The following is a 12,717-nucleotide window of genomic DNA, read 5'->3' on the forward strand; positions in this document are numbered from 1 at the left end:
GGGAGGCTCCTTCCCGGCCACCACAGCGCCACCGTTTGGCGGGGGCCGGGACTGCAGGCGGACCGCTCCTCACCTTTAAGAAGGTGTCCAAGGAGCCGTTCTCCATGTATTCCGTTATGATCATCACTGGCTTGCCTGTGCACAACAACAACAACAACAGGAAACAGGAATAAAACATTCAGCAACAGTCCGGTTTGGTGGAGCTGAAGGGTGAGGGTGGTTGTAGACACAGATATAAATCACAGTAATGGTATCATTAATCCTGCACTTCTGACGTATTAAAGGGAGGCGGGGTGGGGGGGTCTAGCCAAACTAGCCCTCCCCCACACAACCCTATTATTCACTATGACACATCCTCATCAGAGTCCTCCACCGGCCACAACAGTGCCCAGTTAGCCCATCGGGCTGCTCGGTCTGTTAGCCGAGAGACTGCAGTGAATGGCAGGCAGGGTGGCCCGTGGAGGCGTGTGGGAGGGACGTTGGAAACAACGGGGATGATTTGTGGCAGGTGCTGTACACCTGTAATCTCGACAGGGCCTGCCACACTTTCCCATGTCGCTGACATGTGTTACAAATGGGTCGAGCCACGCCCAGGGGCCCGAGACAATAGAGCGAGGCGCCAGACAGCGTGTGTACACGCGCGCATGCTGCCGGGTGAGCGTTAATCTACTGATTAACTCGAGGAGCGCAGACACACACGCACGCGCGCGCATGCCAGCAACATCAATACCTTTTTCTCACGACTAATCACAAGATGGAAGCTGAGTTTGTGAGCAAGCTGAGTTTGTGAGTCTGTAATTTGAGGGTTTAGTGATTACAAACACACACACACACATGCAGACACACCTCCTAAGATAGCCACATGACATTATTCTCACAGCTAGGATGGCGATAGAGACATTTACAAACACACGCACGCACACAAATAACAACCCAATTGAATTAACACACAACAACCTTGTCTGCACCAGATCACATGCTACAGACACTGGACAATCACTGGAGCCTGTCCCCACACACTCAATTTTAAATTGTACCCTCATGACCCGAGAACTCCGAATGACGAGAAGGTAAATAAGCCGCTCGTGATCGGTGGTTTTGCCCATCGTGATTTGCTCACGAGCAACCCAGCCTGTATCGCTCCAGCGGGCTCGTGAACGCCTCCAGCTCAGTCTTGCACCGTTGCCCGTTCAACCTGCATCCGTCGCTCGTGCGTGGAAGGGAAACGCCCGACGTCTCCGCCCATGAGCCGGAATCTCCTCTCCTGTCACTGATCCGACGTATGACAGCGTATGCGCAGGGCCACCTGCGTGTCTGGTGTGTTTGTGTTGGGGGTTATAAATTAGGGCGACTGATTCTGGCGCGTGTGCCCTGCGTGATCAGGCGCGGTGGCATGTGGAGAACGAGGCCACAAAGCTATGAACTCTACGAGCACGGATGGAGGCGCACGTGGAGGCGCACGTGAAGGCCAAACTCAGGAATGAGTAGGGGGCATTTGTGTGTGTGTTTGTGTGTGTGTGTTTGTGCGAGGCGTGCCTATGTCTCTGTCTAGTATGCATTTAGCAGAGACACTAAAGATCAGTTGTAAGCTATCGTCCCTGTCTCTCGCCCTGGGACTTAAACACCGCCCCAGGCACACCTGATAAATGGCCCAGTCCTGCTCTGTCTCCACTTTGGAATGCTGGGACATGTACTGTGGAAATGGAGGTTAGGCTTGTGTGTGCGCGTGCGCGTGTGTGTGTGTGTGTGTGTGTGCGCGTGTTGAGGGTAAGTCGATAGTCCTGTCGGAGCATCTCCACAATAGCCGGACCAGTTGTACATCGCCCCAAATTAAATCACTATCTCACCATGATGAATGCCTTGACAGTCACCCCCCACCACGCCCCCCCAACCCCTGCTCCCCCCAAAAAGGGAAAAAAAACAAAAAAAAACAATTCCCTTGAACTTTTCGGCAGCAGAGTAATGTAGCTGTCAGCTGACCGAAATCGGCTTGCGCCACACACTCCACTCTGGGGATGACACAGTGGTGGGTGGCCATTTGATGTCACTATGTCTGTATGAGTGTGCGCGCACGCGCGTATATGTGTGTGTGTGTGTGTTTTGCGATCGTGAGGAAGCGCGTGGCCAGGCTGACCGTCCGGATCAGTGTGTGCAGGCTCTGGACTACGGATCAGACGTGCTGGCAGGCTGCAGACAGACCCGTCTGGGCCTTGCACACTATCTTTAAAAAGCGATATTGATTTCGGACAAAGTCTTATTAACCTTTTCGAAAAATATGGTTCACAGGGCTAGAAGATCAGTGGAGTGGAATGTGGCTAAAAATGTTAGAAATGTGTGTGGCGTTTGGGAAATGTGTTACAGGCTTATTACCCAGCTCCAGACGACCTCTGACCTCCGTGGGTCAAATTATAAATAAGCATCATTATAAAAAAAGAAAAAAAAGAAATATGAAGAATCCTTTAAAGTCAGATTTACTGGAGCAAATAATCTCAACCTTCAGAGGGATTTTAAATTAATGAATTAAAGTTTTATTTCGTGTTCTACAAAACCTCGACCCCCCCCCCCCATCACCCAGAGTACCTAAATTACACACAAGTGGTTACGGCGCACGCACTAGGACACACACACACACACACACACACACACACACACACACACACACACACACACACACACACACACACACACACACACACACACACACACACACACACACACACACACACACCACTGAGCCATGGCTATTGTCGGTGTGGTGAAGCGTCTGGTGCAGTGGCAAGTCGCTGAACATGCGGTGTTACTTGGCAACAAAACGGATTGGGTACGACGAGAGGCGTGAGCACGGCTCTAATCGTGCAGAAGACAAACGCTCACATGACAGTGTTACAAATTCATTCCCCAGCATCAGGTACAGAGAACAGGAAACACTGCTGTAAGCCGATGAAGGTTTTTGTAATGACATTTCTGATGAAACAGTGAGGCGCTTCAGAAAGTCTCTCTCTCTCTCTTTCTGAGACCGAATCGGTCTAAACGGTAGGTTCTGTGTGCAGGAGATGAACCCGAATCACTCTCGTTCCGCCCACCCATGTCGCTGTGGCCCCTGCTCTGCATGGCCGGAACAAAGTCCACCGGCGGTTGCTGACCACTGGGCTGTGTGACTGTATAAAGGCTGTTAACCGATGGAATTATGGAACATTGCCGAACGCGCTTAAAATCAGGGAAATCACCACCTGCCGTGAGAAACATTTTCACTTTCCGTTGTTGAACGGACTCGTGCCGGCGCTAGTCACCACGACCGGGGCGGGAATGTTCTCTGAGAATTGCGGACCCCGATGATGAGAAGTTGGTTTCTGTGCTGAAGAGGGTTATAATCCCAGATTATGAGATTCAGGGTGGCAGAATGGAATCACGGGCACTAAACTGCACCTGTCACAGCGGAACCGCTGGAGATCAGCGCCTTGCTAGCAGAGGGTGGGGGGACGCTCGATGAAGGTGGTCCCACCGGGGCCTCTCTGACCCAGATAAGTGTTACACGCAAGTGCAGCAGAAAATGAGAACCTGAAAGGAACATTGGGCCCCTGTAATCAAAGGCGAATGTTACCTGGGCCTGATTCATGGCAACACAATACCAGAGGAGTCTCACATGAAGCCTGTTCTCTGTTCTTGACTGCAGTGAATAAAGGGGGAGGTGCAGAGAGAGAGAGAGAGAGAGAGAGAGAGAGAGACCCGGGGGGAGGGGGATTTATAGAGATTTGTTAGGTAAGGATTACAGACCATAGGACTCAGCATTACAGTTGAGATGTTTTTTTGTATGTGTGTGTGTGTGTGTGTGTGTGTGTGTGTGCGCATTCTCCCTAACAGTAACACCCCATTAACAAGTTAAAAGCAACCCCACATCTTCCGCCACCCCACCCCCGGCCTGCTGTTGAGTTCGCGGCGATGACCGCTCCTGAGGAGCGGCTATTGATTTTACAGCAGGTGCTAAAGTCACGGTCCAGAAAATGGTCACCTTGCTCTCAACCGTTTCCCCGGCAGTAACCCCCATGTTAACACTGGCCTTAAAAAAGAATCATTTCCATGTCCAACGACTTATTTTATTTCTGGCTGCTGGACCTTTGATTTATGGGGAACTAACTCAGGGGATTAAGGAGATATTGAACAGACTGGCACCTTTGCTGCTGACAGCCTCACCGCGTCCCTCGTGTGTGACGACGGACGCGGGGACCAAAGGAACAGTTCTTTTACCGGCCGCGTCCCATCGATCCCGTCTTAATGGCTTTTTAAGGGAACTCGGCGTGCGCGGCGGCTACCCGGGACCGGCCCACCGCGGCGCGGTCCTGGAGGGCGCAGGGCCTGCGCGGGAGCGGGACTACGTTTCGAGACGTTTTCAGTCTTGCTTGCAGTCCTGCTTAATACGAGCCTGGTCCCGCGTTTTTTTTTGGTTTTTTTTGTTGTTGTTGTTGTTTGATCTTCTTTCTTAATTTCTGTCTTGTGCTCTTTAAAGGTGACAGAGTGTGCTGGAGTCTCAGCGTACCATGTAAGTGCACCAATCAGGCGCTTCTGGGGCAGCGGCCGCCTGCCAATCAGAGGGAAGCCGCTGATTGGTGTAATCTGATGTGCGCACCTCCCGTTCATCAGCATTCATCCTTCCCAGGTTCACACCATTAAACATGTTCGGGTCAAGACGCACACGCGCACGTACACACACACAAACACGCACACACACACAAAGACGCACACACACACAAAGCCACAGATTTTTCAAGGGAAGAGAAAAGGTGAGACACAGGATGACACATTGCATGAAAAAAAAAGGATGAAATGTCATCAGGCCGATTTAACGACAAAAGCTCTCTACAGAGAATGCTGGACTGTGGCATTAGTGAACACTAGTGCTCGCTAGTGAAGGCTAGTGAGCTTTAGTGAACACTAGTAAACACTAGTGAGCTTTAGTGAACACTAGTAAACATTAGTGAGCTTTATTTATCGCTAATGAACGCTAGTGAGCTTTAGTGAACACTAGTATACATTAGTGAGCTTTAGTGAACACTAGTGCTCGCTAGTGAGCTTTAGTGAACAAAGTAAATATTAGTGAGCTTTAGTGAACACTAGTGCTCACTCGTGAAGGCTAGTGAGCTTTGGTGAACACTAGTAAACATTAGTGAGCTTTAGTGAACACTAGTAATCATTAGTGAGCTTTAGTTAGCGCTAATGAACGCTAGTGAGCTCCGACTACTGACATGCCATTTTGTGTAGAAGCCACAGTGGAACAGGAATCCTCAGAGCGCCTGCTGTTTGCTGAGGACTCCCAGCAGTGACCCTCTCTCGCACCCTAATGGAGATCTGCGTTATTTCACCTGCCCTGTCGTGACAGCGTGTCCTGCGCAATTTGCACGGTCTTGTTTAGTCATCTTCCTGCCGTAAATCCTGCGCCATCACACCTTTTTGAGTCGGACGCACGCGCACCTCTCTGACCTCCTGAACCCATCTGCCAAACAGGCGACATAATGCATCGAGCCACCATCATTCACAGGTCACGCTGTCAAAGTTCACAGTGAAATGCAGGGTTTTGAATCTGCGTACCAAAGAATCTTTATTTTTATTTATCCTTATAAGTCCAAAAACCAAAAACAAGACTACTGTGGGAAGATGATTCATGCACTAGTGCTGTTTCTTTTGCTACTAAAACTAAGTAAGTCTTAGATCTTAAGCTGGTGAGTTAGTAGTTAAGAACTGATATCGTAATAGAGCCTCCCTGGTCCGCTGGTGATAACACCGTTCCCCTGAACATACGGCAATCAGTGCGCCTTGTCTTCAGGTTGTCGCTTTGGCTGGTGCGACGGTTTTACGAGGGCGGCCGCGATGACTCGCGCGGCGTGCCAAAGACGCCCCGATCAGGGAGCCGTAACTCAACGGAAACTCGTCGAAGGAGTGCGTGTATGAGATGAGTGCGTTGGTGTGCGGGTGTAATAAAGAGGGAGAGAGAGAAGGAGAGAGAGAGAGAGAGAGAGACAGACAGAGAGAGACCATGAAAGAGAGTCGTTTTTGATTAAACAAAAGCCGCTACCCCTGTGGCGCGGTAATCAGCGCCGATGAGGGCGCCGTGCATCTGCGCACGGGAACATGTTCCACAGCCTCCGTATAAGCAGGTTAACCCCCCCCGCTGCGTGTCCTACTCCGAAACGCGGATCCAACTGACTCCCCACAGATGTGATTGCATTGTGTGTTAGAAGACTTGCTTAATTTGGTTAAGACTCAATGATTAGTTGAGATTGGCTGAAAATGATGCCCATGGCAGCTGTGTTTTTTTGGGGTTTTTCTTTTCCTCTCGGCGAAGGAACCGCCCCCTTAGGGAGGCGCTAAGCCCCTCTGGGCCTTCCCGAACGCCCCTGACGACGGCCGCCTCCAAATTGAATGTTTCCAGATTGCCCGATTGTTGGGCACATAAAAGGAAAGTGATGGAGGTGATGGGGAGAGCTCAGCTCCGCCCGACCTCCGCCCGGCCTCCGCCCGACCTCCGCCCGGCCTCCGCCCGGCCTCCGCCCGACGCGTGATGGGGACCGGAGGGAAGGCCGAGTCTGTCTCTTAGTCTGTCTCTTAGTCTGTCTCTTAGTCTGTCTCTTAGTCTGTTTTAGTCTGTCTCTTAGTCTGTTTTAGTCTGTCTCTTAGTCTGTCTCTTAGTCTGTCTCTTAGTCTGTCTCTTAGTCTGTTTTAGTCTGTCTCTTAGTCTGTCTCTTAGTCTGTCTCTTAGTCTGTCTCTTAGTCTGTCTCTTAGTCTGTCTCTTAGTCTGTTTTAGTCTGTCTCTTAGTCTGTCTCTTAGTCTGTCTCTTAGTCTGTCTCTTAGTCTGTCTCTTAGTCTGTCTCTTAGTCTGTTTTAGTCTGTCTCTTAGTCTGTCTCTTAGTCTGTCTCTTAGTCTGTCTCTTAGTCTGTCTCTTATGCAATCTGCATAAGAATGAGAGCAATCAAAGTGGGAGGGTTTAGACATAACACAGATGAAAGAGTGCTTTGGCTGAGTTCTGCAAGTGAAAGACACACACACACACACACACACACACACACACACACACACACACACACACACACACACACACACACACACACACACTCTTACAGCTCTGTAAGCATGCCTTAAAAAAAAAAATGCTTTCACGTATTATAATTTTTGTCCCTGGAAGGAGTCCTGAAACGGTTCCTGGAGAGACACTTTTTCATTCTACGAGCGAACCCTGGGCAAGGGGAGTTCCGATGATTTTGTTAAATGTTTAAAATACAGTTTATATTTCTCTTCTTTGTCGTACTAGTTAATGTTTGCGTATTTTATACCGCTGCTTTGCTGTGGGACGCTGACATTTAAAGCAGAGTGGCAGAAACAGTAACAGATGGGTGAACAGGGGAGCCTTATTACGTTGATCCTCTGGTCTCTCTCTCTCTCTCTCTCTCTCTCTCTCTCTCTCTCTCTCCCCCCATCACTTCCCCTGTTCCTCCCTGTCTCGCTTTCCGCACCCCTTTGACCTCGTCCTCTGCGAAACCCGCGTTCCTCTGACGTGCGCACACCCTCCGCTCAGTAAGTCCGACCCCGGCGTGCCCGGGGGCTCCCGTGCGTCTGCTCCTCCCTCTCTCTCCCTCTCTCTCTCCTCCTCCGTTCTTCTCCTTTTCTCATGCCAGTTCAGCATCCGTAAGCGTTCCGCATTCCCCACGACCTGCCCAATTTGCGTAGGTACGGGCCTGCAAACGCTCACGCAAACACATCCTTTCTGGGATCTTGGTCACGGAGCCACCGGCAGCCAGCCGCGTTTCCTTTCATTACTTGCGATTAATCTCAGCCCGTGCCTCATTTAAAAAAAAAAAAAAATGCTCCACTGTCCCCGTTACCGTGCCAAACACACACCACTTACTTCAGAAAGAGTAGCGGTTAGGCAGCTTCTGCCTCTCCGAAATGGAAGGTAAACTGGATTTACACGGGTAATCTGTTCACGAGCCGTGCGGACCACAGCTAGCAAAAGGTCGGGATTTGCATGCAGCATTAGACGGCAGAGCGAGAAGGCGAGACAAAAAAAAACAACCAAGAACTGAGAGACGCTCCTGCTAATATGCATATCACTGAATATTTATAATGCTAAAAACACACCCAATTAACTATGTGATTATTAATATTAATGAAGTCATACATATGCATGTTCCTTTTGTTGGGCTCCATAGGTTGCACAGAAGAGGAAATGGCTTTAAATGCCAGGAAATGCTCAGCGTTCTCCCATAAGCGGTTTCGTTCCTTTCATAGATAATGTAAGCCATAGCAAGAGACTGCAGGCTCATATCAGCTGTTCGGATGAAAGATTTTCCACTTAGAAACCTTAGAAATAAACAACAGACAAAACATGTGCTGTGGTTCCAGTAGATAAGCGAGCAAAAAAAAAAAAATCTAAAAAAATTGAAAAAAAGAAAAAAAAAATTGCATTTCAAAAGACAGACAACAGAAGACGTGCATCGGAGTTTGGGGTGGAAAGGCGAGGATGCCATTACCATGGGAACGGGGGCCAGCCTCACGTCGACGAACGCAAGGCGGAGCGGGTCGGTCCTTCGGCGGGGCCGAACCGACCGGACATGGGGGCGGACCTCTGCCGGGCAGAAGAGACGCCGCTCGGGACGGCCTCGCGTTGCCGGTCTGCCCTGCCAGCGTGCGTGGATATACAGCTGCCCACTAGCGACTGTAGCGTGACATTTTTGCTGTTTTGCATAACGGTGCATAACGAACATTCTATAACATGCGCATGCATAATGTCACTCACATTTGGTGACCACGCCCTCCAGGCGGATGATGTTGGGATGGTCGAACTGGCCCATGATGCTGGCCTCGCTCAGGAAGTCCCGCCTCTGCTTCTCTGTGTAGCCCGCCTTCAGGCTCTTGATGGCCACATAGATCTCCCTTTTGCTGGGCAGCTTCAGGCGTCCGCTGCACACCTCCCCGAACTCGCCTGCGGGTGGCATACAGCGTAAGGCACTGGCCAAGGGGTGGCGCGATGTATCGTTTGTTAACCGTTATCGCGATACCTGCTTTTGTGATAACGAGGTCGAACCTTACAAACGAACCTTCTAAATTTCGTACTGAAGGCTGTGAGACACCCTGTTCTCACAGTTTTCAATCTGTGTTTTTAAAACATATTTACTTCATCGAAATGAACCAAATGCAAGCCAACCTCAAATTATGTCCCACCAAAGGCTCATGTTTACCAATGAAGTTTCAATATATTTCAAAACATTATCACAGTTGCAATTTGATGGCAAGTGCTGTTGCGTCCCATGTCGTTTTATCCGGTTTTGATAACCGCAAATACCCATAAGCAGCATTTGGTCACGAGTCCATCCGCAGGTCTGCGGTGCCGCTGAACCACACAGACTCCAGAAGCTGTGAGGCTGTCTGGGGATTAGCACTGCGCTGTGCGTGAGTCTCTCTTCTGACCATACGGAGGAGGCCAGGCCGTAAATCGACCGGCGATTCGATTTCTGCTGCTCTGCGCTCCAGCAAGCTAGATTTGAAATTACAATGGCAGGAATGTTGCAGCGCACAACGTCGGGAGCACAGGGATCGAAGCTCCTCCATGTGCTGCCCTCCGAGTCCAGCAGTTCACAAGTAATTGGACATTTGCCTGACGACTGAAGGCAAAATGCCACTGAAACAATTATGGCTGCATTACAAGCCTGACGGAGCACCAGCTGTGAAGACATCCAGGCCCTCGAATGTCGGTGGGTCACCAGCTTTTCCGACAGCCAACATCCAGTCGCCAAACATCACACATTTAAAGGCTGTTTATGTCTCCATTTACTGGTGGCCCCTACCATTGAGTATGTTAATAATCTACCATGTTAATAAAAAGGTGTTTGATTTATTGGGCATAGCCATCGTTTCATTCCAAACGCAATGTCCTGGAATACAATGGTGAAGACCCAAAAAATGTCCCTGTCCAATTACAAAGATGTCAGAGGTGACCTCCAATAGTGGGTAATACGGGCTTGATGCCTGATACAGGAGAATACTGTAATTAAAAAACATTCTTTGGCACACAGCTGATCTATAATGACTCCATTTATATGAAATGGGGGTGCAGTAAAAACAGAAAAGAATCTTTCCCATTGAGTTGTGCCCGATAATGAGATGCGCAACTATACAACGTGTACATTTGTTAGTGTCAAGCGCTCGGAACTGGATGGCTGAGCTAAAAGTTCCACTCAGGAGCAGAAATGCAGAGTCCCATTTCAAACGTGAAAGACCTTGCCAGGATTTGGTTCAAACTGGATTTGCTGATGATTTCAAATAAGCAGGTACAGTTACTCATTGAAATCATAACCACAAATGCATTTATTAGACTTACAGGAGCAATAACAGTTTTGCCTTCAGAACTTACATAATTTAATTCCTTTCCTTTCTGCCGGTGCTTGCAAATTAAATAAAGAAAGAAAAACGTATTATGTTTAAAAAAAATTAAAAAATGAAAATCAGTTGGCATAAAAATCCACTACTACACTAGACACTTTTTAGTAGTTTCAGTAGTTCCCAAGACACTTTTCAGTAGTTCTGATGCATCCAGATGGACTTCCCTGAAGAAAAATCTGTTTTAGATATGAAAATACCATTTTAACAAGGCAGATGAGCAATTCACATGTGGGAACCTTGTCTAATACAGATTTCCACACAAACTCTGGCCACCTCACATCTATAATTCTGTCAGATTTGTTTTTAATTTCTGTTTTATTAGACTTTCAAGCCTAAAAAAGCCATTTAATCAGAGTGTAGATGGTGAGCTGTGAGCATATGCTGACTGAATAATGTCAAATTTATTTTGCCATATACATACTGTACACAGGCATCATACAAAAAAGAGCTCAACCGCCAGAGCAACTCTAGCAGCTCTGTGATTGGGCATTTAACAAGCCCAACCCCCAGAGCACCACTATCAGCTCTGTGATTGGAAATTTAACAAGCCCAACCCCCAGAACTCCTCTATTAGCTCTGTGATTGGGCATTTTAGGCCTTGTATAGGGACCAGACAAATCATACAGAAGGTAAACTTTATGTATACACTTCTGTGAAGCAGCAACACACACACACACACACACACACACACACAAGCAGTCTGACTCAGGAGCGTGTAGGGTGTGTACATGACCGGATGTGCCATGCGAGAAGGCGGGACCTGTAGAGAATGGTTAAAGCAATGCAGAACTGCCACCCAGTGTATGGAAACTGTCGAAAGCCAAATCCCAGATATTTTGGGCACCTTAGAAATCCCGGCCGGACACATTTTTTTAGGTCCCAAAAAGAGGACATGTACAGGAAAAAGAGAACATATGGTCACCCAACTCATCACAAACATGAATAGCCACGCACCAGTTCTGCTCGCTTTCCTTCATAGCTGTTCAGGGTTGCACAGGTCCTGCAAAACCCGGAAAACAGCTGACCAATTTTTCACATGGAAACACATGAAAAATAAGAGAAAAATTCAAATGCCCTGGAACATTTTATGTTGTCCTGGAAAATTATTTCCATGTTGTCCTATTTTCCTTTAGCTGAGAATGAAGCAACTATAAGGCTCTATATCTTTCAGAGCGCTCCAAAACGGATAAGATGGCCATCTAAAAAGCCTAAATTATGTTCAAGAAATTATAAGTGTTCAAATCGCAGTTTCAAACAGTAGTATGCTGTTCTCGGTTATACTTGGGATGGCATTACAACTTAACGTTACGTGTCCGAATTTCGGAATACCATAAGTTCCATTATTCTTCAAATGTAAATATTAGTCACTGCCGGCTGGTACTGGTGGATGCTTTTATCAAGTTTATAGATTAATACTGCTTGTTTGAAATGGCTGAATAATGTTAAATTAGCTAGCGAGTTTGGTTCAGTTGTTAAAGTTCACACTCACATCTACATACCTCTCATTAAAATGCATTAAGACTACTTTTAATTCTCAGAAAGAAAAATGAAATTAATAATATATTTTGCGGGTTACACCGAGGGAAAGGGGGTGAGCAGAGCAGAAGGATGTTAAGATGAATGTTTTTTGTAAATCCTGTTTTCTTATGAATATATCAATTCCTTTGGCTGGTTCTGTTCTGCCAACACGCCGTGTGTTGCGTTGTGCTGTGCCGTGTTGTGTTGTACTCTGTTGTGTTGTGCTGTGGTACTCTGTTGTGTTGTGCTGTGTTGTGTTGTAGTCTGTTGTGTTGAGCTGTGCTGTGTTGTAGTCTGTTGTGTTGAGCTGTGCTGTGCTATGCTGTGTTGTACTCTGTTGTGTTATGTTTTGTTGTGCCATCTTGTGTTGTGCTGTACTGTGTTGTGCCATCTTATGTTGGGATGTACTGTACTGTGCTGTGTTGTGCTGTGTTGTACTGTGTTGTGCTGTACTGTGTTCTGTTCTGCCGTCTTGTGTTGTGCTGTACTGTGTTTTATTGTGTTGTGCCGTCTTGTGTTGTGTTGTGCTGTGTTGTGCTGTACTCTGTTGTATCATGTTATGCTGTGCTGTGTTGTACTCTGTTGTATCGTGTTATGTTGTGCCGTCTTGTGTTGTGTTGTGCTGTACTCTGTTGTATCGTGTTATGTTGTGCTGTGTTGTGCTGTACTCTGTTGTATCATGTTATGCTGTGCTGTACTGTGTTGTACTCTGTTGTATCGTGTTATGTTGTGCCGTCTTGTGTTGTGTTGTGTTGTGCTGTACTCTGT

The 12,717-nt window shown here is 47.8% G+C and overlaps 1 protein-coding gene across 1 annotated transcript in view; it reads right to left on the reverse strand.

Annotated features, from left to right (window-relative positions):
• The window catches only part of epha4b (eph receptor A4b), an 82,501-nt gene that overhangs the window by 8,346 nt on the left and 61,438 nt on the right, over positions 1–12,717 (reverse strand). Inside the window, exons 11-12 of the mRNA XM_035536401.2 lie at positions 8,789–8,974; positions 74–135 (exon numbers count right to left, since the gene is read on the reverse strand). Coding sequence (XP_035392294.2) covers positions 74–135; positions 8,789–8,974 — 248 coding nt within the window. The remainder of the gene's footprint in view (positions 1–73; positions 136–8,788; positions 8,975–12,717) is intronic.

Source organism: Electrophorus electricus, chromosome 20 (assembly GCF_041902795.1).
Source record: "Electrophorus electricus isolate QZ-2024a chromosome 20, ASM4190279v1, whole genome shotgun sequence".
NCBI lineage: Eukaryota > Metazoa > Chordata > Actinopteri > Gymnotiformes > Gymnotidae > Electrophorus > Electrophorus electricus.